The following is a 25,416-nucleotide window of genomic DNA, read 5'->3' on the forward strand; positions in this document are numbered from 1 at the left end:
AAAATTAGCTCCCAACTATTTCTGCATATAGCATCCTTATTTACTAGCGACTTTCTGGCCTGCATTTTCTCTATACACTCTGAAATTAAATCATTTTGGCTTATGGGCCTATTTCTCATTTTGGCTCTCATCTCTTCTTTGGGCTCATGCACAAAAGGAGGTATTTCCCCTGAGTGGGAGAGGGCTGGAAGGAGAACCCTTTTTTCCAGTTGGATATGAGTGTTACCTGACTCCCAATTTGCTTGTGGTCAACAGTGGCGGCAGTTCTACAGTTCCCCGGTAGAGGGCTCCAGAGACCTCCAGAGAAGTTGCTGACGAAGGAGGCAGAAAAGTCCCGGCTTACTCAGTGGTTCAAATGTGTCCCTGGCATCATATAGCATCTAGAATCCCTAGATGTTTTCACTGCATGGTCAGAGGGTCCCCTCAGAGCTCCTGGACTCTAATGCCAGTCGTTCATAGGCTTCCCCTTCTGGTGATTCCCCACACTCCAGGGCAATTTGAGTTTCAGTGTGTCCCACCTAGCAAGGCCAGCTGTCCATTGGGCCTCCCTACCTTATTGGTCTTCCTACTGGACAATGTGGCAGTAGGAGCTTTAGGAGCTCAAGGAAACTTTTGACTTCTCTTGCCTTAGGGCTGAAAATGTGAATCAGTATGTTTGCTTGCTTCAGCAGAAACACCACAATACCATACTAGGGTACGTCAGATCCTTCCAGAGACTAAGCCAGGTAAATGGCCCCGTCTGGAAAGATCACTTTTTGGAGAACTTAGCTCTACTCATGGAATTGGCAAGGGAACACATGACTGCCCATGTGCCCACAGTAGTGTGATGGAGTAGATAGGGCTCTAGACTTAGAATCAGAAAGATTGGGGCGGGGTGGGGGGCTCAGACCTCAGACACTTTCTAACTGTATGGATGAGTCATCTATCCCTTTTTGTGCCTCTTTTTCCTTGAGAGTAGAATGAGGGGATTGGATATAGGTCCCTTCCAACTCTGGATCTATGATCCCTATGATCATAGGTCAGGGGCCAATAATAGATCAATAAGAAGTCTACATGGATCCACCTAAAATAGATTCCCACTTCTACATAAAGCTTATAGCAGTTCCTCAGCTTGGAGGGGTGTTAATACTGCTGTTGTATCACATTCCACAGGAGTATGTCAGCAGTTTCCCTAACTATTTTGAAGAACCCCTCAACATTAACAAATAGAGTGATAGACTCTGTGGAGAAGGAATGCCCCTAGCGGGTTCCAAGGTCTATCTGATTTTACTTCATAAAGGCCACTTTGGTCAAAGATGTGAAGAATTTCCATAGGTGAAGGTAGAGAAATAGTTTTATTTGCCAAAGAATCTCCTGGAGATTCTCTGCCAGACCTGTGGACTGACTTATGAGACTCATTGTGCTGTTGAGGTCAAGGAGGTCGATTCCATGAGCTTCCAGAGCTAGCCATTCTTTTTCTTCTTTACCTTTTAACTTGTCCAGAAGATGACAGTTTTCTCTGTGATTTGGCTCATTTGTGACTCAGCACACCTTGTTTTTGACCTCTAGGTTCCTGTCTTCCTGCTGGGAGTATCAATCTTTCAACAAGCATTTGATAAGTGCCTACTATGTGCCAGGCACTGTGCAAAGCTCAGGGGTGATACAAATCAAAAATGGAACAGTCCTTGCCCATGGGAGACAACATATGCACATAGAGTTATGTTCAAAATAAATACAAACTAATTTTTTTGGGGGTGGGGAGGGCACAGGATGAATAAAAAGCTTAATTTCCAAGGTGGGACTTGAGCTGAACTTGGAAGGAAACTAGGTATTCTAAGAGACAGAGGGGAGGAAGGAGTACATTCTCATCAGTGGGGACCCCTTTGCAAAGTCAGGGAAATGGGGGATGGAGTGTCATGTGTGAGGAATAGCCAAATAGCCACCTTGGCTGGAAAAAGCAGTGGGACAGCAAATGGTATGCCATTGTCAGAAGTTTGTGTTTGTCCACGTGGCACGTCCCTCTTCCCTACAGGGAAGAAAGGAGAGGAAAGTCCAGAGTGTGCCTAGGATTTATAGGAGAGAGGCTGTGGCATTTAAAAAGGTTCAAGAGGCATAATTTCTGGGTAATCTAATCCTTTTATTAAAATGCCGGTATTTTAATAAAGGAATGGTCATTTGTCTTAGACCAAAGACAATCATGGTGGTGGACACAGGTGTATATATACTCAGAAAAGGGCTGTTTCGGAGGATGGCAATCAACTTTGATTGGTTAACAATCAATGAGAGAATGAATTCCCCAAATCATTGCTTATTCATAATCATTTCTCTCTGAGTATTCTTAAAGGCAGTGCCTTAGCCCAGATCTCAGGACTCCCTAAGAGAAGATCCAGGGTGTTCAGGAAGAAGTCTAATCAATAAGCATTTGTTAAGCACCTACTATGTACTAGTAACTAGACATATTATTAAGCATTGGATACAAAGAAAGGCAAAAATAGTCCCGGTCTCCAGGAACTTAGAATGTAACAGGGGAGGCAACACATAAACAACTTTGTGCTTGTATGATGATATACAGGATAAATTGGAGATTGTCACAAACTAGCATTAAGAGGAACGAGGGAAGGCTTTTTGTGGAAGGTGATATTTAGCTGAGATGTGAAGGCAGCCAGGGAAGCAGGGAGGAAAGTATTCCAGATATGGGGAACAGCCAGTGAAAACACTTGGAGTTAGGAGAAAGGATGTTGTATTGGAGGAACAGCAAGGAAGCCAGTATCATTGGATCAGAGAGTATGTGGAAGGAAAATGTGGTCTGATTTGATAGCTATGAGCTTCAAAGTCCAACGCAGTCTCCACAGAACCAGGTTTAAGAGAAGCATATTGAACACAGTATTTCAGTTAATGACTGTCATGCAAAGTATCAACCCAGTGAGCGCGCTTATTATGGCTGACAGCATAGGTTATATGATTTTATAGTGATGCTGTGCTAGCTCCCACCCCAAACCCTTGCCAGCTAGTTATAAAGCTAGAGAAAGGTGGATAATGAAAATCAGCATACTGTTTTTCTGAAGGTAATCCTAGAAGAGTTGTGAACATGTTTCAAGCAATGGCAACATTGGTGAAGAAACACGTAACCTCCTGGTAATATCATTTTGATAATGAATCTACAATTAGGTAAGTTCAGAGCTGGTTGACCCATATCCAAAATGGGTTAAAAGAAACAGAAATACTCAAAAAAGAAGGAAGTGGAAGTACTGCAAGCCAGAGGGGTGGGAAGTGGGAAGGGTCTTCAGTAGGATGATATGGGACTTTGAACTTGGCCCTGTTCTTTTCAATATTTTTGCTAGTGACTTGACTGAAAACATAGATGAAATGCTTATAAAACTTGCAGGTTAAATAAATCTGTGAGGGATTAACTAACACTTTGGATTTCATAATTAAGATTCAAAAAGATCTGAACAGGCTACAGCAATGGCCCAGATCTAATAATGTGAAATTGATAGGAATAAATGTTTACTCTGGTCTAAAATAAATAAATGTTTACTCTGGTTTAAAAGATGGGCCTGGAAGAAGTATGGTTAGAAAGTTGTTCGTGTGAAAAAGCCTCTGGGATTTTTATTGGACCCAATGTGAATCAACAGTGTGATGTGTCATCCTTCTTCAATACTTCAAAGATTTCTACTTTTATTGGGGTATAATCTGATCTGTTGATATGGATTACAGCTTATTTAAAAAAATAACTTAGCAGTAAATGGCCCTCAAAAGTTGGTATGGCTGAAAAGTTCTTTACTCTATAGTCAATAGATAAGCCTTCCCCAAATTACCCTCTATAGTGTGGCTCCAGTTTACCTCTGCAGCTCCATCATGTTATTCAACAAGCCCAGACTGTGTCGGGTCCTGAGCTAAGTGCGGTGGGATTGGGTGTTGGTGGTAGGGTGAATAATGGAAAGTAACAAGAGCCCCTGCCCCCAAGGAGAGGTGAGATATCTGTTCTTACATACAAATGTATCATACATGGAGAGTAGATGGAAGGAAGCAACTTTTGCCTATCCATTAGTAAGTACTCTGCCTCACATTCCTTGTATTTATTTATCTGTGTATGTGTTAGAGTCTTCAACAGAATGAAAGCTCCTTGAGAATAGAAACTTTTGGTTCTTATCTGTCTATCTCCTTCTTGGGCACCAGATTTCATACTTAGTAGTCATGTTTATTAATTGAAAAGAAAAGGGGAACGGAAAGTAAAGGCCTGAAAGGGAGTTCTGCTTGGCCCCAGAAGACAGAACCAGGGAGCAGTTGGGAGGCAGTTTTGAGGTAGATGAAAGGGCAGTTTTCTAATAAATCTAACTGTCCCCAAAGAGCATGAGCTGCCTTAGGAAGAAGTGGATTCACTTTTTCTGGAGTCATTCCAGCAGAAACTGGATCTCTTTGTTCTATGTGCAGAAATGGTTTTCGTTTGCACACGTTTTTCTTCCTTTCCTTTCCAGACTACTGAACACTGATTGAAGGACTACTGTAGAATGAAAGTAAATTTGCTTTTTGTTCTGCTATTAATAGCATCTGTATTTCAGCCTCCTAATGAAGAACTGGAGAAAGAGAAAAGAGTACAAGGGAACTTCGAGAAGAAAATGGAGGAAGAAGCAGCTAGGAGGTTACAGGATGTACACGAAGAGATCTCTAGACTCACCGAAAAATTAGATACAAAGGAAAAAGAACACAACAAACTCGGTAAACTTGGTAGTTGTTAAAAATTGTCATCTCTGACTGTTGTAATTAAACTTTGCCAAAATCATTTTCATTTCATAAAATTAAAACAACAGAGGCAAAAATGTCTTCTGATAAACTGAAGAGAACTGGGGGCTGCCCATGGGAGCCTGTGCTCAGAGGAGGCCAAGCCCTCTGAAGGCCGGCATACACGGTCACCCTCAGCACATCTTTGGGAGCTGTTGGGAATTGGATTTATCTCCTTTATCCACTGATTTCTGATATTTTGAAGCAGATCACTTAATTTGATTAAGATTGTTTTTCTTTCCTGAGTTCTTAAAGTTCTTTTCACAATTATAAAATAAGACTAATTTCAAGAAGCCGTGCACAGAGAGATCTGTCATGTTCTTTATAGCCAGTTCTTACAGATTGATTTTTCTCTAGGCTTCTCTTTTGGACTAAAGGATTTTTCCAGAATCTGGGGCTTTGATTTAACCCCATAAAATGGGTTGCAGAAGAGTTCACATGTTGTATCTCTGGGGTAATCTCAGTGACCTTCATATAGGTCACAACCACCTTCCCTAGAGAAAAGCTGCCACACTCATGTTCCTACATTCAAGAGATATTCATGTTGACTGCTCTTCAGCACAGTTTTAGCACAGAGGAGAGATGGATTCCCTTTCGACTTCATTTTAAGTCAGAAATTTCCAGGGTATCTTCAGTCTGGAGGATTTCAGGGAGATGCAGGATTACATGTTAAAGGGCTTATGTCATATCCAATTTTAGACTCCAAAGGTGATTGCTTTTTGGTGAAGTGCTAGATCGAGTGTAGAACTTAGGGTTAGGAAGACCTGAGTTCAATACTCCCTGGGCAAGTCGCTGAACCTCAGGCCTCAGTGAGCTCATCTGTAAAATGTGTTGCCTCCCCTGTTACATAATAGATAAGAACAGCACTTATCTTACAGTTGTTGTGCAGGTCAAAGGATAATCGACACAAAGTGCTTTGCAGACTTCAGAGCATGTACAAACGCTGCTCACTATTAATATTAATAATAGTTTTAATAATTTCTTTCTTATGATAATATTACCAATAAATTTAGCACCTTCCTCCCAGGATTGTCATGAAGATAATATTTATAAAGCCTATTGCAAACCTTAAAGATCTATATAGGTGCTAGCTATTATTATTATGATTAGTGAAACAATCTTTGACCTATATTGACTTTATGGGATGAGCTAATAATAATAATATACTTTTATAAAAGCTGTCTTGAGATTTCTGCTTTACATAGGGCTAAGAAGAATTCAGCTTTTCTTTGGCATTTCTTTTTTTGATTTAAAAAAAGTTTCAGTTCCAAATTCTCTTCCTCTTTCTATCCCCTCCCTGACCCATTGAAAAAACAATAAATTTAATACCTATTATGTCTATGAAGTCATGCAAAGCATATTTCTACATTAGCCATATTGTAAAAAAAATTAAGAAAAATGAAGAGAAAAAATATTCTTAAATCTGCACTCTGTTTCTAGGTGAATAGCATCCTTTTTCATGAGTTCTTATCACTTTTTTTTTTTTTTGCAGGCAATGGGGGTTAAGTGACTTGCCCAGGGTCACACAGCTAGTAAGTGTCAAGTGTCTGAAGCCAGATTTGAACTCAGGTACTCCTGAATCCAGGGCCGGTGCTTTAACCATTGCTCCATCTAGCTGCCCCCTCATCACTTTTTAAAGCAACTAATACAAAGTTTTTAAAACTGCTAATTTTTACAAAAATTTTAATGCAAATAACTTATTTTTTATTCACCTTTTTCTACTGCAATTTTATCTAGAATATATTTGTTTAAAAAAACAGGTTTATTTCAGCAATTAAAGAATAAGATAATACCTATGACTTGAGAGTTTAATTCCTGAGATCATCTGATTCTTAAAATCAGTGAAAGCTATTTCCTGAACCACTTGTCATTTTTTTAGGCTGAACCTTAAGATTCTAAATAGTCTGCTTTGTATTTATCCAGTTATTCCCCCCACAGTTAGTGAAGATTTACCTTTCCCCTTCTTGGACTTCATAAAGTTTGTCACTAGTACTACTTGTATGTACTTGTATATTATTTTGTATCATAATTACATATGTGTGTATATATGTACATATTATATATATACAGACACACACACACACATGCATGTGTAGCTATAGCTATAGTTATACCCCTATCCCATACTAGACTATAAGCTCCCCATGGAGCTATAAGAACTGTTTCTTAGCTAAACGTTTTATCTTTCCTATTTCTTTTTTATATTTCCTATCCTAAGTACAATCAATCAACAAGCATTTATTAAGCCCTTACTGTATGCCAGCCATTGTACTAAAGGCTATGGATACAAAGACAGAAGTGATGGCTCCTAGCCATCAAGGAATTCAGTCTAGCAATTGATAAGCATTTATTAAATGCTTTCTGTAAGGGGCTAAAATTCTAGCTATACTGTCTAAAACATCTAATGAATGGTCGCCAATAAATTACAAGCTTTAGGGGCAGCTAGGTGGTGCAGTGGATAGAGCACTGGCCCTGGATTCAGGAGGACCTGAGTTCAAATCTGGCCTCAGACACTTAACACTTACTAGCTGTGTGACCCTGGGCAAGTCACTTAACCCCAATTGCCCCACCAAAAAAAAATATATATATATATATATATATATATATATATATATATATATATATATATATATATATATATAAGCTTTAGCAAGAGTTTAAACTTTTAAGCATTTATTAAGGAGAATAAGAATTTGGTGAAGAGAAAGAGAAAGGCCTAGATTCCTCTATCAAAGGGAGAGCGCATTTTTAGCGCCACTCTCCACCAAAGTCCTGACTAAAGAGAGCGAGCCACACCTCCTTCATCCCACAAGCCTCCTGTGAAACTCGCCACATCCCATCCACATGCATACACATCTCCAAACTAATTGGCTGGTAGCCTTGATTGACAGTACCCACAAGCAAACATTACTTCCTGACGCCAAGGACCTGACCACATGGCTTGCCCTCAGATGCCTTCTCCTCATGGCAGAGCATTCCTATAGTAACTCCCCAGCAGTTGGCATCATTCCAATCATTACATTACTATGTACCAGGTGCCATGGGAGATACAAAGGCAAAAAGAATTTTCTGTCCCTAAGGAGTTTATATCATCACATGGAGAAACAACTTATATTTACAAGGATTTAAAAAAAATTTTTAATTTAATTTTTAATTTTTGTGGGGCAATGAGGGTTCAGAGACTTGCCCAAGGTCACACAGCTAGTAAGTGTCAAGTGTCTGAGGCTGGATTTGAACTCAGGTCCTCCTGAATCCAAGGCCAGTGCTTTGTCCACTGTGCCACCTAGCCGCCCCCCACCAGGTACTTTAAAAAAAAATTTATTGATTTACTGATTTTTTGGGTAAGGCTATTGGGGTTAAGTGACTTGCCCAGGGTCACACAGCTAGTAAGTGTCAAGTGTCTGAGGCTGGATTTGAACTCAGGTCCTCCTGACTCCAGGGCCGGTGCTTTATCCACTGTGCCATCTAGCTGCCCCACACCAGGTACTTTTGAGAGGGTTAGCACTGGTAGCTGGGGAGATCAAGAAAGGCTTCATGTAGAAGGTGTCTCAAGCTGATTCTTGAAGGAAACTAGAGATTCTTATAGACGCAGGTGAGGAGAGAGTACACTCCAGGCACGGAGGAGAGCCAGCACAAAGATGCTGAGATGGGAGAGGGAGAGTCATGTGTCCAGAGCAGTGAGTAGGCCTAGACAGCTGAGTCACAGAGTACATGGAAAGGAGAAAGGAAGGGAGAAGTCTGGGAAGGTAGGAAGGGCCCAGGTTGTCGAGATTTCATACTGATTCAATCCCATGAAATTGGTTTATCTAATGTATTTTATTTGCTTTACTCTTAAAAAGTGAAGTTTAAAAATGCTTTCCATTTTTTTCAGTCACATTGTTTCTGCATGTTGAACCTTCTGTGACACTTTTGATGGATATAGTAGAAAAACATACCTTCTATGTGCCATAAATCATGATCTTTCTTTGAAAGATGTGAATGAACAAAAAAAATTTTACTGTGTGCCAAGCACTGTATTAAGTGATATACTATAAATTAAAAAGCAAGAGAGATCTTGCTAGATGTTATGGAACTAACATACTTCTGGAAGAAGAAAGCACATTTAGGGTATGGGGGTCAGGGAAGGGAGTTTTGGTTTGGGTAGTGATAGAGATGGGGGGTTGTGACATGAGACAGTCAACTCGTGGTTTTTTCCTTTCTTTTTTTTGCAGGGGAATGAGGGTTGAGTGACTTGCCCAGGGTCACACAGTGTCAAGTGTCTGAGGCCCAATTTGAACTCAAGTCCTCCTGAATCTAGGGCCAGTGCCTTATCCACTGCACCACCTAGCTGCCTCCAACTTTTGTTTTCTAGAAGCAGTTGGGGGTGGGGGCCAGGTGGGAGACAGTAAGTTGTACACTCCAATGGCAAGATGACCCAAAAGTGAAGGTGAAAGATGGTCTGGTCTGGGGTCTGGAGCAAGCTAGATATACTGGGCTAGCTAAATTGACACTCACTCTGTCCCCAATCAAGAGATCTGAGCTCCAAGGGGGAACTTCCAAAAATGAATGAATACAAATGTGATGTTTAATTTAGGTTTTTTGGGGGGGTTTTTGTGGGGGTGGTGGTGGTGGAATGGAGTGAAGACACAAACTAATATATAAGTTGATTTCATTCAGTCATTTATTCATTTAACTAGTATTTTATTTTTATACAACAGTAGTAATAATAGACTATATTTAACATAGCACTTTATGGTTACAAAATGCTTGACAAACATTATTTCATTTGATACAATATGCCCAGGCTATGAGATATGAGGGGTGGGAAGGCAATATAGAAGTATTGGTTGTAGAAAAAGTACTATCCTTGAAATTAGAAGACTGGGTTTGTATCCCTCCTCTGGCACATACATTTTTTTCCTAAAACCCTTATAACTATGGGCAAGTCAGTTCTCTAAGATTCTTTATCTATAAAGGAGGGACAATAGTATTGTGTATTATTGAACTCACATAATTGTATTGGGGGGTAACCCTTTTATAAATCTTAAAGGCCCATATAAATATGCTGTTGTTGTTATTTTTAAAATGGTACTTGCCCTTGAGCTCAGAATTGGTAAAATAAGCCATATGCATATGAAACATTTAAATATAAAAAATATAATACAAGGCAGTGCTTAATTAAATACTAAGGTTTGATATAGCATGAGGTCAGGAACTGTTTCTTTTTTTTGTCTTTGTATACCTAGTGCCTATTGCAGTCCCTGGCACATAATAAGATACTTATAATATTTGTTACAGTTATTTATTTTTAATTTGTTGTTTGTAGTTTTGTAATTTGTTTTTTACTTTTTGTGCAATTCTCAATATTTAACACTGTCTAGTTAAAGACTGTGCTTATTATATTTCTGAAGAAATCTTTTTGGTTATTTAAAGTCTTCTCCATTGGAGCACTTTACATTTTGCCTTTGAAGATGCAAAGGAATGAAATTTGATGAATAAACATATACTAATTTGGTATCCAAGTAAGTATGTTATATTTGTTTTCTTTTTTTTTTTAGAACTTGCCTTGGAATCAGCCCAACTAGAAATTGAGGAGCTAAAAGAAAATTTGAATACACTTAAAGAAAATGGTAAGTCATTCTAATCACTGTTAAAATTTTCAAATCACATAGGTACAGTATTTCATTTTGGCCAGGTACCTTATATTTCCAATCTGCTAAATGTCTTCTGAGCTTCAATTCTTTTACTAGGTGAGAGAAACTTGCAATTACCCAGAGGGATATTTGGGGATATTCTACTAGGATAACATGGGTAGAAGTTCTTAGTAGTTGAGTCTCACTACCAGGAAGATTGGTAATCTGGCTGTTAATGAAATAATTATCTAGGGACAGTGAGGTGACTCATGGATAGAGCTCATGCTTCAGAGTGAGGAGTACCTGAGTTCCTCATACAAAGGAAATAGAAAACCCTCTCAGGTCTCCACACAACCCTAGGACCTCTCACTACTACCCAGATTGAGAGAACTGTTTGAGTCATCATCTATTCCAGTCTGTACCTCAAAGTTTTCCTTTAAATTACTCCCCGCATCAGATTAGACCAAACAGTTTGAAGGAAAAGAATAAAAAAGTGAATAACAAGGAAGAATACCACACATATTACTGGTTATGGGGAACGTTCCTCCTGAACTACTCACTAAACTTGTCTCCTCAAGTTGTGTCTCCCTGGGAATCCTCCAGCTTTTGGTTCTGTTGGCTCAGTCTCCTAGCAGTTTGGGGGGTGCTTCCCTTCTGTCTCAGAGGCTGAGGCTTCTCTGTGGAGGTGCTGCAGTCATCTACCACAGAGCTGCTTGGCTCTGCTGCTTCTGCTGCTACCACCACCGACCGCCATCTGCTAGAGCTGCCTGAGGCTATTGAAACTTCTTCCTGGAAAGAATTGTTATCCCTCTTTTGTGAGATTGCCAAAACATGTTTAGGACTTCTAAGTACAATTTCAGTTCTCTTGTGGATCTAGTCTAAAGCCACATCTGACCAGTTCTTCTAAGATCTCTTTTGGTCAAAGTCTGTCTTTTGTCTTAGTAGGAATTTCCCCAGGGGAACTGAAGGTCTTTAGACCTTTTGCTACGCTGGAAAATCATGGTAGAGTGGACCACCATTGCCCTGCATCAAATTATATTCAGGTTGCTGTTCTCCTTACACAAATAAGAACGTTCCTTAATAATCTCAAATCTTTTTTTTTAGTGAGGCAATTGGGGTTAAGTGACTTGCCCAGGGTCACACAGCTAGTAAGTGTTAAGTGTCTGAGGCCGGATTTGAACCCAGGTACTCCTGACTCCAGAGCTGGTGCTCTATCCACTGCGCCACCTAGCTGCCCCGAGATTATTTTTCTTTTTAGAGAAATTATGCTTAACATTCTTTTTTTATTTTGAACTCCAAATTCTGTCCCTCCTTCTAGTTCTTCCCCTACACATTGAGAAAGCAATATCCGTTATATATGTGAAATCACACAAAATATATTTCTATATTAGTCATGTTGTAAAAAAGGAAGAAAATAAATTGAAAAAGTATGCTTCAATCTGCATTCAGAGTTTATCAATTTTCTCTCTGGAGGTAGAGAACATTTTTCATCATTAATCTTTTGGAATTGTCATGAATCATTGTATTGATTAGAATAGCAGGGGGCAGCTAGGTGGCACAGTGGATAAAGCACTGGCCCTGGATTCAGGAGGACCTGAGTTCAAATCCAGCCTCAAACACTTGATACTAGCTATGTAACCTATGTAACCCTAGGCAAGTCACTTAACCCCAATTGCCTCACCCCCCCAAAAAAAAGAATAGCAGGTGCTTTTCTTTACAATATTGCTATTTTTGTGTACAGTGTTCTGATTTTGTTCACTCCACTTTGCATCAGTTCATATAAGTCTTCCCAGGTTCTTCTGAAATCATCTCCTTTGTCATTTCTTATAGCACAATAATATTCCATCACATTCATAGACCTTAGCTTGTTCAACCATTCCCCAATTGATGAGTATCCCCACAATCTCCAATTCTTTGACACTACAAAAAGAGCTACTATAAATATTTTTGTACATATAAGTCCTTTTCCTTTTTCTTTGATCTCTTTGGGATACAGACCTAAGAGTGGTATTGTGAGGTCAAAGGGTGTGCATGGTTTATAGTTCCAAATTATTCTCCAGAATGGTTGGACCAGTTCACAACTCTAGCAGTGCATTAATGTACCTTAAATCATTGGTTCAATATCTTTGCCTTCCTTGGAAGTGTCTGCTTCCTAATTTCTATTGTCCATATTTTTTTCTTTTTCCATTCTTACTATAACCAGGTTCTCTGGAGTGTCTCTGAGGTCAGCCAGACTTCAGAATCATTGAGATTAGATAATTTTCATTCAATTTTGGGGGGCAGGCAGGGAAATGGGGGTTAAGTGACTTACCCAGGGTCACATCAAGTGTCTAAGGTTGGATTTGAACTCAGGTCCTCTTGAATCCAGGGCCAGTGCTTTATCCACTGCACCACCTAGCTGCCTGGGATTAGATAATTTTCTAGCTACATAAAGCTAGATTCAACAATATTTATAAAGGATAAATGAGAAATATTTTCTCTACACCTTCTTCTGCAGTCCAGTCTGGGAACCACACAAAAATAGCTTATATTTTCATAGTAGTTTAGACCTCATAAGGTGCCTTTACTTCCATTATCCCATTTGACTCTCAGGACAGCCCTGGGAGGTAAGAAAGGTAGATATTGGCCATTTTTAGAATGCGAAATTGAGGCTCAGATAAAATGACTTGTGGAAGGTCACAGAAGTGGTAGTAGTAGTAGAGAAGGGACTCTAGGTCAGTGTTCTCTCTACTCTGACACTTTATGGCCAGTGGGGGATGGAAGTACCAGGGACCCTGTAGGGCTGGTCAGGTGAGATATTACTTACTAGGAGGGAGTCAAGAGGAAAGGGATTTTTCTGGGGCATGGCCCTGGCAAAGATATACAAATTTTTCTCAGTGATTAGGTGGTGTTATTTTTGAAGTTTTTTTCAAGACCTTTTTCAAGTTTTATAAGGTGATGTAGGCAATTTCTAAGCTTTGTTCCCTGAAAGTTCCTTTCACCCTATCAATAACAACAACAACAATTTATATTTATAAAACACTTTGAGGTTCGCAAAGTGTTTTCCTCAAAACAGCTGTCAGGTAGGTAGTACAAGAATTACTATCCCCATTTTACAAATGAAGAAATGGAGACTCAGAAAACTTGTAATTTGCCCATGGATCACAAAACTAGTAAGTGTCTGAAGCAGGATCAGTACTGAGGTCTTCTGACCTGACATCCAGCAGCATTCTCTCCGCTCCACCCTCATTGCCTCAGAAGCCCCCGTAGTAGCCTAGCATTATGAAGATTGGCATTAGCTGCTATGATTCATTTTTGTATGTGGAAAAATACTGTATTTCGTGAGGTTATAGGGATGGAAAAGTAATGGGCATAGCGAAAATGTCAATGATGGCATCACCCAAATTTTTCTTTGATTCAGTTTAGTCAATATATTTTGTTGTTTCCCCTGTTTCAGAGTCAGTTGATCTGCAGGAAGCAAAGCAACACAATCGTAGAGTGGACAGAGGGATTCTGGCATTAAGAAGTTACATCCAATCACATGACTCCGAAAGAAAAATGTGTGTGGAACTGGTAAGACTTTAAAGAATTTTGTAGTTAATAACTTCAATATTATTATTAGGGGGCAGCTAGATGGTGCAGTGGTAAAGCACCGGCCCTGGATTCAGGAGTACCTGAGTTCAAATCTGGCCTTAGACACTTGACACTTACTAGCCGTGTGACCCTGGGCAAGTCACTTAACCCTCATTGCCCTGCAAAAAACAAAACAACAACAACAACAAAAACCAAAAACAAACAATATTATTATTAGATGGTACAGTCAGGTACCAATTAATCCAAATAATGAATCCCATTAAGGTTCTGCATTATTTATTTCACACTTTTCAAAGTTATATTTACATGTAAAATATGGATATTGGTTTCAGCCCAATGGAAGTATGCAGTGAAAAATTTAAAAATAAAAATTGTATTGGTTTATTCACATAATAGCAAAGGATAAGAAAAATGTATTACTGATTTAAGTTAAGTAATAGAGTGGTTAAAGAAAGTGAAATTTTAAAAAAATTAAATGACTGAATATTACATCTAAAGATAAGCCTACATTGATGATATGATGAAAACGTTGTCATTTAAAATATTCGTTCTTTAAATCTTCATATATACACTGGTGGGCGCAAAGACCTTTATCCACATCTTGGAGAATTTGCATGCTCACATTCTCATACAATGAACCAAATGTAGTTGAATAATTTGGGATATTTTCTAAAATCAGTATGGCTTGAAAGGTGAGAATGTTGTCTTTGAAATATGTTTCAACACCTGGGGCTAAAATAACTTGAAAACCAGTCTTTGAAAACAGCCTTAGTCAGCCATATTTCTTATTTGCTTTAGCATCTCAGAGGTTTTGAGATGGATTAACAAAGATTGGGTTTTTTTGTATGGTGGTTGTTGTTTTTTGTGGGGCAATGAGGGTTAAGTCATTTGCTGAGAGTCACACAGCTAGTAAGTGTCTGAGGCCGGATTTGAACTCAGGTCCTCCTGAATCCAGGGCTGGTGATTTATCCACTGTGCCATCTAGCTGTCCCCCAAAGATTGGTTTTAATTTAAAATCTCCTTTGGCAATGCTTCCCAATAAGAGTGTGAGGCAATTTGTAGACATTTTAAATCCAGGTTGAGTTTTTTTTTTTCTTTCTTAAAACTGTAAGTTCTGGAAGACATCCTTTTCTAGAACAAGCCTGTTCCATCCACATTAAAAATATGTTGATCAGTGGATAAAGCACCGGCCTTGGATTCAGGAGTACCTAAGTTCAAATCTGGCCTCAGACTCTTGACACTTACTCAATGTATGACCCTGGACAAGTCACTTAAACCCCCCAATGCCCCACAAAAAAATAAATTAAAAAAGCGTTGATCAATGTATCACAGGGAAATAGGTGGTGGGGGTCCTTAGGTATTCCTCTTTAAAAAATTATACCTCTTGGGGCTGCTAGGTGACACAGTGGATAGAGCACCGGCCCTGGAGTCAGGAGGACCTGAGTTCAAATCCAGCCTCAGACACTTAACACTTACTAGCTGTGTGACCCTGGGCAAGTCACTTAACCCCAATTGCCTCACCAAAAAAAAAAAAAAACCAACCAAAAAAACCCCCCTAGAAAACAAGAATTATACCTCTCACACACAATCCTATTAAAATAAAATGGTCTTTTATTTGGGCGCTAGAGAAGGTGACCAAGAGGGAAAACTTCCTTCTTGGGAAGGGGATGGCTTAGAGACAGACAACTTTTCTCTGAGACAGCTTTCTCCTAGACCAGAAGGGAGGCCAAAGCTTTTATAGGGGATGGAGGTGGTGGGGAAGGAGAGAATGACCACCGAACTATGGAAAGCTCCCTTTGGAGATGGGGAAAGCTTGAATGAGGGGTGGGATAGGAAAGGCTTGAATCAGGGATGGTGGTATCTCTGTCCCCTGGTGCAGCTCAGGTAGCAGCCATGCCCAATGGGCTTATCTTCAGGTAGGGTGGGAGAGGCTTGAAAGAAGGGTGGTGGTCCTGACTTCTGGAGCTATCTTTGTCCTGGGCTCTGCTTATCTCCCCCTGCTTCTCAGTAGTCCTTTGGTTTAGCTTCTCTGGGAGAAAACCTCTGAGTTAGGCCAGACCTATATCAAATGTATCTACCTTCTTTGATTTTTTTTCTTCAAGAAATCAGTGTATTGGGGCAGCTAGGTGGTGCAGTGGATAAAGCACCAGCCCTGAATTCAGGAGGACCTGAGTTCAAATCTGACCTCAGACACTTGACACTTACTGGCTGTGTGACCCTTGGGCAAGTCACTTAACCCCAATTGCCTCACCAAAAAAAGAAAAAAAAAAAGAAAGAAATGTATTTAAGTGTATTTAACTTCATCGCACTTGCCACCTCTCTGGTGATTTTTTTAAAAATTTCTTATTTATTTATTTTTTAAGTGAGGCAATTGGGGTTAAGTGACTTGCCCAGGGTCACACAGCTAGTAAGTGTTAAGTGTCTGAGGCCAGATTTGAACTCAGGTAATCCTGAATCCAGGGCCGGCGCTTTATCCACTGTGCCACCTAGCTGCCCCCTCTCTGGTGATTTTAATGTGAAATTGAATGGGATTTTAAAATCAATTGAAACCACCAACACTTGCAGTAAAAGTTTCTTTACTATCTATTTTATTTCCATTTTCTTTCACTGCCTTAAATAAGCTTGAAGCTTCTGTCTAAATGGCTGCTCAGCTAAGTAGAATGCATTTTTGATTTGTTCTTATGGCATAATAGTATTGCATTATGTTCATTGGCATATCTCTAGCTTAAAACCAGATGGTAGCCATGGAAAATATGGCAGGGTAAAGGTAACAGTCTCTCTGGTACCAGTCCTCAACCCAGTTTATTAATAGCTTTGATCTCGAGATCTTTTCTGAATCACTCAATGAGCCTAAGGAAAGTTTTCCTTAAGCTTAGCAAAATCTAAGCTGCTTTATGCAGGAGAGGTAGTTTTTTTAGGAATATGTGGTCTTAAGGAGACCTGGACTTAGGTTTCCTGAGTCCCTTTTGAATGCAGGTAAAGAATTGGGGAAATCAGTTTGGAAGCTAGCCACATATACCATGAACATACTCACACATACACTGACAGATTATTCATACACATATCAATTTCAAAATATATAGATCAATTACAAACATAGAGATGGACATTGCCACAAATATATGGGACACAGAGAAAAGCACAGGTATGCTAACGCCCAAGAGACAGACAGCCAGGTGGTGCAGTGGATAGAGTGCTGGACCCAGACTTAGGAAGACCTGAATTCAAGTCCATCCTCAAACACTTACTAGCTGGGTAATCCTGGACAAATCACTTGATCTGCCTCAGTTTCTTCATCTGTAAAATGAAAATAATAGTAGCAATCTGCCTCCCAGACTTGTGAAAATAAGGTGAGATATTTATAAAGCTCCTTGCAAACCTTAAAGCACTATATATACACATGCAAAAGTGTGTGTAGAAGAGAAGCTACTGTGCCTAGCATAGTGCCTTTTGCATAGCAGACACTTAATAAATGTTTGTTGAATTGAATTTCCAAGTAGTCAAGCAGTCACAAAGTTAACTGGAGGAGAAATTAGAGAATATTTATTGAAATGCTAATCAATCAGTCAATAAATATTTATTAAGCACCTATTATATGCTAAGGTACTATGCTAAGTACTTTAGAAATATTATCTCATTTGATCCTCACAATAACTCTGGGAGGTAGATGCTATTATTTTTATTTTTATTTTTTAGTGAGGCAATTGGGGTTAAGTGACTTGCCCAGGGTCACACAGCTAGTATGTGTTAAGTATCTGAGGCCATATTTGAACTCAGGTACTCCTGACTCCAGGACCGGTGCTCTATCCACTGCGCCACCTAGCTGCCCCGGTAGATGCTATTATTATCCCCATTTTATAGTTGAGAAAACTGAGACAAATAGAGGTTCAGTAACTTGCCTAGGGTCACACAGCTAGTGTTGGGAGTTGGATTTGAAATAAGGCCTTCCTTCCTGACTCTAGGCTAAGCATTCTATCCACTGGGCTCAATATACAGACACAACATATTCCTTGCCTAGCTGTCTTTTTGGCAATCAGAATATTAGGCATGGGGGCGGCTAGGTGGCGCAGTGGATAAAGCACCAGCCCTGGATTCAGGAGTACCTGAGTTCAAATCCGGCCTTAGACACTTGACACTTACTAGCTGTGTGACCATGGGCAAGCCACTTAACCCCCATTGCCTTGCAAAAAAAAAAAAAAAAACAAAAAAAACCCCAAAAACAGAATATTAGGCATGAGACAAAAAGATTCACCCATATCAAGGACACTTTCTAGGAATCCCAGGCAATGCAGTCATGTCCTTCCCAAGCTCTGGAACCTTTCTTCGATGTGATTCTCTGCAAGTAATGAACTTGTTTCCTAGGAAACAGTCTTACTATCTATTGTCAGCCAGTAGCCGTGTTTCTTCCTCTTTAATATCCTAGTTAATAAATATTTCTTATAAGGGCTTTGTTTTTCTTTCTCAGTTGTATAGGAGGAAGAAAAGGCAGATAATTGGAAAAAATTAGATTTAATTTAAAAACCTGAAAAAAATTTATAAAAACCTTGTGAAATCAATTCTAGATCATATAGAACAAGTGCTTGCAGCAAAAGACTGTATTGCATACTAAAGGTTTTTTAATGCAAAAATAATAATTACATTCTGATTAGTGCTGCTCTGACCACCATGCCAGGCATAATATCAATTGTTGGGGAGGCAAAAAACAAAGAAACTTATTGCTTCCCCTTGAAGAGCTTACATTTCTTTAGGGTTGAACTTAATACAAGTATAATTACTTACATGCAGCTTCAGTCTTTTTTTATGGAATAGCCAGGAAGGACAGGAACATGGAGAGCTTTTATTCACAGTATTTATGGATTCTTTGTGGTCAGGAGAATGAATGAGGTCCTTATACAGAGTGAAAGAGTGTTATACATTAGAAAGAGTCTTCATCTGTGTTTCTATACAGACTTGTGATCTCCTGATGAAACTTAAGATCCTTGAGGACAAGGACTGTTGTTTTTTTTTGTCTCTGTATTCCAGAACCTAACAGAGTATCTGACACATAGTACATACATGCTTAAGGAAAGCTTGGTGATTGATTCATGTTTATTTGGTCTGTACTGACATAACTTATTTGTCATTTTATGTGTATTTGGCAGGATAAAAAGAAAGAAATAGTGGCCGAAGACAACTGCGAAGCAGAAAAAAATGAAAAAAGTGATGAGACATTCCATAAGAGGTGAGCTTTGTGAACAGAGACAAGAACAAACTGGTCACATGCTTTCTCCCCCATCCCATATTGTTGCCAATAGCCAGCAGTGAGAAGGGAGGGAACTGTTGCTGTCTTTCCCCTTGATCCATGGGGAAGACAACAACTGGGGGAAGTAACCTTTTTGTCCTCCCTCTTCTTCTCCCAGAGGGACTGCAGTGCCCAGACCAAAGTAGTGTGAGTCCCATCTCTCATAAGCCTGGAAAATTCCTTGCCTTCCTACCTATCACTCAGGAACATTGTATATGATATTCAGAGCCACCAAACCTGTGTCCCTATAGTTGGACTCACTAAGTGCTCACCCCGTTCACAAGCAGGCATTATTATTCACACCTAATAATTGAAAACCCCTAAAATATATTCTTTTAAAATGTATAAAAATAGTAATGACTCAAATTCTTGTAACACTTTAGTGTTTGTAAAGTACAGTCCGTATAACAATCTCTGTGAAATAGGCTGCACAAGTACATTGTTACTTTACAGAGCTGAGCTTCATTGAGGGGAAGAAGAGCCTGCCTGGCAGGCCTAAGCTCAAACTGCTAGCAAGTATCCCCTGACTCTCCACACTGTCTGATTGCAAGAAGAGAGAGTTTGCTATAAACGTTACAATTGGGGACTTAGTGAGACCCTATCTGGATCCATTTTCTCCTTTGATCCTTATCTGTTAAAGTAGTAGTGATACAGTAAGACAGGATACAATAATGACAGAATGACTTACTTAGGTGGTTTGCTTTCTTTTTAGTAATTATATCATATCTTTGATAATGGGGTCCTATACTGCCACTCTCCATCCTCTCACCCATTAATTTGGCTGAAATACCAGCTACTGGGATTAGATCATCTTGTGAAAGATCATTCTAGTGCATTTCCATACTTCCAAATCCGGTGTCATCTAAGCCCTGGTACATAAATGAGAATATTTCCCATTTTAAAAGACCTTCCTACTGAGGAGAATGTGCAGCTTTCCTTAGTAATCTTTTCAATGTTTTATTTCCTTTATTGTCCAAAAATTCTTATACTTTAAATCTATTTTCTCTTATTTGTTGTTATTTTCTGAAATTTAATTAGAAACAATAAAACAGCAAGAGCTCCTCATATTGAGTCTTCAGTCAATTGTGACTGGTTTCATTTTGGTCACAGAGAGGAATAGATTTATTAAACGATGGAATGACTATTAAGGAAAAGTCTTTGTTACTTCTCTGTAAGTCTTTAAAATGAGGATATCATCTCTCTTGGAAAAATCCCATGGCTCACAATTTTAGGGTCAAAATAAGCTTATTTGTTATTAAAAACTAGGACAGGTAGAAGCACCAATTGGCTTACAGAGAAATTTCTGTGAAGCACGTGGGCTGCCATTATAAGTAATTTTCAGCTAATACCTATGGTCAAAAATAAAGAAGGAAAAAATGAAGGGAAATAAGTCCGGATCACAAGCTTTTATTAAGTACAAGTTAACAGTGTTCCATATAAAAAGAGATGAGGATGGAATCTATCCTTAGATAAAATTCTATAAGGTTCCTCATAAAGCTAAGAGGAACCTTGGTGATGAGAAGCACATGATAGACAAGAAAGGCCTTGCCAACAGTCCATCGCAAAGATGAATTTGAATGCAGAGGAGTGGGCATGACTGCATTTCACACTGAAGTGGAGGCTGGCCTAGGGATGGAATCGCTCTTATCACCAAAGAAGATTCACTCTTCCCTGAGCCTGCATAGCATCAGGAGGCTTACGCTGATCCTGCTTAAAGGCAATGGCATGGATTTGAACTAGATAGCCTTTGTAGATCCGATTTGTCCTGAGTAATAGGGGGAGGTCATTAAAACTCTCTTGGGTAAAAGACTCTTTTCTTTACACTAATGCTTAGCTATTAGTTTGGGGGGTAAGGAGCTTGTACCATATCAGTAAATGGAAACAACAAGTCATTAAGGAATCAGAAGTGGTAACAATGTCAGATGAATCCAATGGAAGTATTGTCACAGTACACTGTTTGCTGAGCTTGGCCACATATCATATTGTACATACTATATTTCCTCACCCTTCTTTTTTCCCACTTTGTTCCTGGTATATACACGTGGCTTCTTGGGAAGCGCTCAGGTACCTAATGCTCTGCCTCTCTTATTTACCCCATCTTTGTTTTCTAGGAGAGATATGGTAGTATCTTTTTTTAGGTAAAGTGTATGTATGCCCTCAACCCTCATGAAATCAAATTTACTATCAGACAGACATGCCATGACAAGGTAAAATCTCCAGATGTGGATATACAAATAGGGATATTAGAGTCACTATATTATCTGATAATCATCCATTGATTAGAATTTTAAATTTGCCATAAGTCAATAATTTATTGATTATAATATATATGACTAATATTGGATAATAATACTTATTTGACTAGTAATAGGGTAAGTAACATATACCCAGGTAGTTAAGAATTCAACGTAATTTTATTGTACTTGGTTATAGTCTCTCTAGTATCTAAAATAATTTGGTAGTCATTTAGGTGTTAAGTGTACCTTGGAGAATGCTAGCATATTGAAGACACAGTAAATGACATTTGAATTGAATGCAAGTTGGGTGCTAGCATTCAGTATTATGCACTGAATAATGGCTGTCTCCCAGACATTGGAAAAAGTGTACATATTAGTATACATAGTGCACTTTGCAAGAGTATTAAACACTTGGTAGAGTATAAAAGTTTCAGAGTCTGGATTAGAAATAAAGGCCACCTGATTTGCATTGTAGGAATCATTCATTGTCCCTTCCCCCGTGGGAAATGGAGAGGATGCCTGCATTATCATTAGCACATCGCAGCATTATCACATGGGAAACAAGACATCTGGGCTTCATATGAGGCTATTTGTTCTTGGTTTAACTGCATTTTTGTTATAGATGTAAAGAAATGATTGAGGAGCAAAAGTGGAAGCATGCAGACCTTCTTCACAAGTTCCAGAAGCTTGAGCATGAACATGAACATTTAGTGGAACGGAATGAAGAATTAGAACTTCTTTTGGGAGAGACTCAAAATCAAACCAAGGAGGAGAGAAAACATTTTGAATATCATATTGAAAAACTTCAAAGGAAAGTATGTCAGAAAAGAAAAATGCCCATATTATTTTCAATTGACCCAGTACTCCTATAACCATTGTCTGAAAGATCACTCTAGTCTTTTTTTTTGGGGGGGGGTCAATGAGGGTTAAGTGACTTGACTTGCCCAGGGTCACTCAGCTAGTAAGTGTCAAGTGTCTGAGGCTGGACTTGAACTCAGGTCCTCTTGAATCCAGGGCCAGTGCTTTATCCAGTGTGCCCCCTATCTGCCCCCCACTCTAGTCTTAAGACTGCTGAAGACCTCAGCTTTCTAGGGAATGAGCTTCTTCACAGGACAAAGGAGAATTTTGCCCAGGGATTCTTAATTAATGTATTCTAAACCTTGCTGGTCTCTAAACGTGGCCTTAAAATATTAAACCTTCAAGAATCTTCATGGTCCTTCAGCCTGTTTGGCTTATTGAGTTCAGAGACTGTTGTGTCCAATCACTGATTACTTTTTTACTGCCTTTTGCCACTGGCAACATCCCTGGATCCCCTTCCACCATTGCCTGTCCCTCTTTTCTTTTATTTCCCCTACACCACAAGCATGTGTGTTTAAGATTTATTTACAAGACAAAAAATGCTAACAGGATATATAGGGATAAGGTAATCAAATACGCATGTAAAACAAACTATTCAATAGAAATGGATGGATTCCATAGCCTATTAACTTATCCTATCCTATGGTTCACATCTGGATTTTTGGTTATAATCATGGTTCGTCCTGAGCCCCAGAGTGTCCACTAGCCTTCAACATGAGAGGGTCATCTATTTTCTTTGAACACTATCAACCAATTTGGAATTCTACCTGGGTGCTATAGACAGAACTCAGTTACCCATTCTGTGATTATATTCACAGCTAGTTAGCTTCCTAACTGCTGGGTGACTTTTGGGATCCTGACCACAAGAGGAAAAGGCATGCATGCATGCATGTATATATGTATATGTGAGTGTGTATATATGTCTAAGTGTATGTAAATAAATCATTTCTTTTTAACCTTCATTTTTAAAATTTTGAGGACCAAATTCTCTCCCTCCCTCTACCCCCTCCACCCTTTGAGAAGGCAAACAATATAATACCCATTATATATGTGAAGTCATGCAAAACATATTTCTATATTAGCCATGAAAAATAAAGTGAAAAATAATTTGCTTCAACTTACACTCCGTAATATACATTATTACGCTGTTCCGATAACCACATAGTACAGCTCCATACTCAGTTTACTTTCATGGACAACAAAACTTCATGCTGGAGATACGCATGGTGCCCAGTGTTCAGCCTAACTTTGGGAGCATTACACTTCTTATGGATCAAATTACACCCAGAAATGTGGGGGAAATCTCTTAACTGGACAAGCCATATCTACTCCAGTTCTTCAAAGACATATGACTTTATTGGTGTGGTTCCTCCCTCCCCAGAAACAGAGGTAGAACCTCGATAAACTTAATAGAAATGGTCTTGGGAAGTTTCTGTAGCTTAAACTTCATCACTTTGTAGTACAAATCCCACACCTATAAGACCACTGCCTTAATATATCAAAAGGAAGTTTTATTAATAAGCAAAGTGTTGGCCAGGAAATATCACTGTGAAAGACAATTTAGTCAAGGAGCACTCCCCCCCTTTTTTTTATTTGGGGGAGGGGGCAGGGTGAGGAGGTGGGGACCTAGGGAGTGGGGAGGATGTCTGGAAACAATTCTTCCTGATCATGTGTCAGTCTTAGGAGGTGGCCTTCTCTTAAGCACCCTACCTCTATTCCCTCTGCCCTCTTTCATGGGTGGAGTGGAGAACTGGAGAAAGCCCATCGGTCCTCATAGTCATCTGGGAAGTCTCTATTTTTGTTCCCAGTCAGCAAAGAGATAAAGAGATTTTAGCCCAGGGCAAGGGTACTAGTTTCATATGGCTTCTTTTCTTTACAAAATTAGAAAGCTTAGAAATGCAGATTATTAATAAAATGCATAAAAAGCTCTGAGCCCCCAGGTGATCTTTTTGTTTGGTTTTTGGGTTTTTTTTTGCAGGCAATGGGGGTTAAGTGACTTGCCCAGGGTCACACAGCTAGTAAGTGTCAAGTGTCTGAGGCTGAATTTGAACTCAGGTACTCCTGAATTCAGGGCCGGTGCTTTAACCACTGCGCCATCTAGCTGCCCCCCCCCCCCAGGTGATCTTTTTGATCACCAGGCAGGAAATGTTTTCTGGCCATTTGAATTCTGTATAGCCAGTTATCCATTGACTTTCTCCCTTATTCACCCTCTAGAGCAAAGATTAATGCAAGATGTAATAAAGTTATCTTTATCTAGCAAGACATCGTTGGAATATAAGCAACCAGTTTACAAATTTAAAAGAGCAAGGAAACACTTAACAGTAAACAATGCAGACTGTAGAGAGGCAGTAGTAGAACACTATCATCCCTGCAGCTTTTCTGAGTGGGCACAGCTCTTGGATTCCCTGCTGGGTTTTCTTTCTATGATGAGCTACAAGCTAGGGAAAGAAAGGAGCTCCAGCTGCTACAGGGACTAGAGTCAGTCTCCCAGAAAACATCTCCCATCTGTTGCTGTCTTTATGCTCTTATCTTGCTTCCAAGTAGTTAAAATACTTCCCAAACTGGCATAACCCTGCACAGTCCAAACCCAATCATATGATAGTTCTTTCTCTTCTGACACGGTGAAAAGACAACTCCCAGGGTCCATAGCAAATTATCCACCCTCATAGGGCAACCAGTTCAAGCCTTTCTCTGACTGTTACATTCTCCATCAGGATTTAAAACTTTGCAATCCCTTTCAAATCATCTGCAGTAAACTTGGCATTTGGAATTATACCGCAGAGCATCAGAATATTCAGCAGCCCTTAATGGAATAAGGATAATTAACTCAGCATTCCCGTTAATCACCTCAGGGTGCCATCAACAAAACATGCAATAGACATGGCACAGTGTAAAACATCACTTGACAGGTTGCTTCAATGATTATAGGTCCAAATTATATGTAGGATATATTTCATATGTATATATCACAGAAGTACATGCATCTCCATGTGTTGCAAAAATATATAACAGCAAACAAAATGAAAGAAACAGCAACATTAGTAGGTCTGTAATAGTAATATCAGTACACCTACAAAATGACAAAATATATAAA

The 25,416-nt window shown here is 39.3% G+C and overlaps 1 protein-coding gene across 1 annotated transcript in view; it reads left to right on the forward strand.

Annotated features, from left to right (window-relative positions):
• The window catches only part of CCDC30 (coiled-coil domain containing 30), a 145,017-nt gene that overhangs the window by 20,564 nt on the left and 99,037 nt on the right, over positions 1-25,416 (forward strand). Inside the window, exons 7-11 of the mRNA XM_043996078.1 lie at positions 4,542-4,698; positions 10,299-10,370; positions 13,810-13,925; positions 19,088-19,167; positions 22,087-22,279. Coding sequence (XP_043852013.1) covers positions 4,542-4,698; positions 10,299-10,370; positions 13,810-13,925; positions 19,088-19,167; positions 22,087-22,279 — 618 coding nt within the window. The remainder of the gene's footprint in view (positions 1-4,541; positions 4,699-10,298; positions 10,371-13,809; positions 13,926-19,087; positions 19,168-22,086; positions 22,280-25,416) is intronic.

The sequence above is a fragment of the Dromiciops gliroides genome, chromosome 3, assembly GCF_019393635.1.
Source record: "Dromiciops gliroides isolate mDroGli1 chromosome 3, mDroGli1.pri, whole genome shotgun sequence".
Classification (NCBI taxonomy): Eukaryota; Metazoa; Chordata; class Mammalia; order Microbiotheria; family Microbiotheriidae; genus Dromiciops; species Dromiciops gliroides.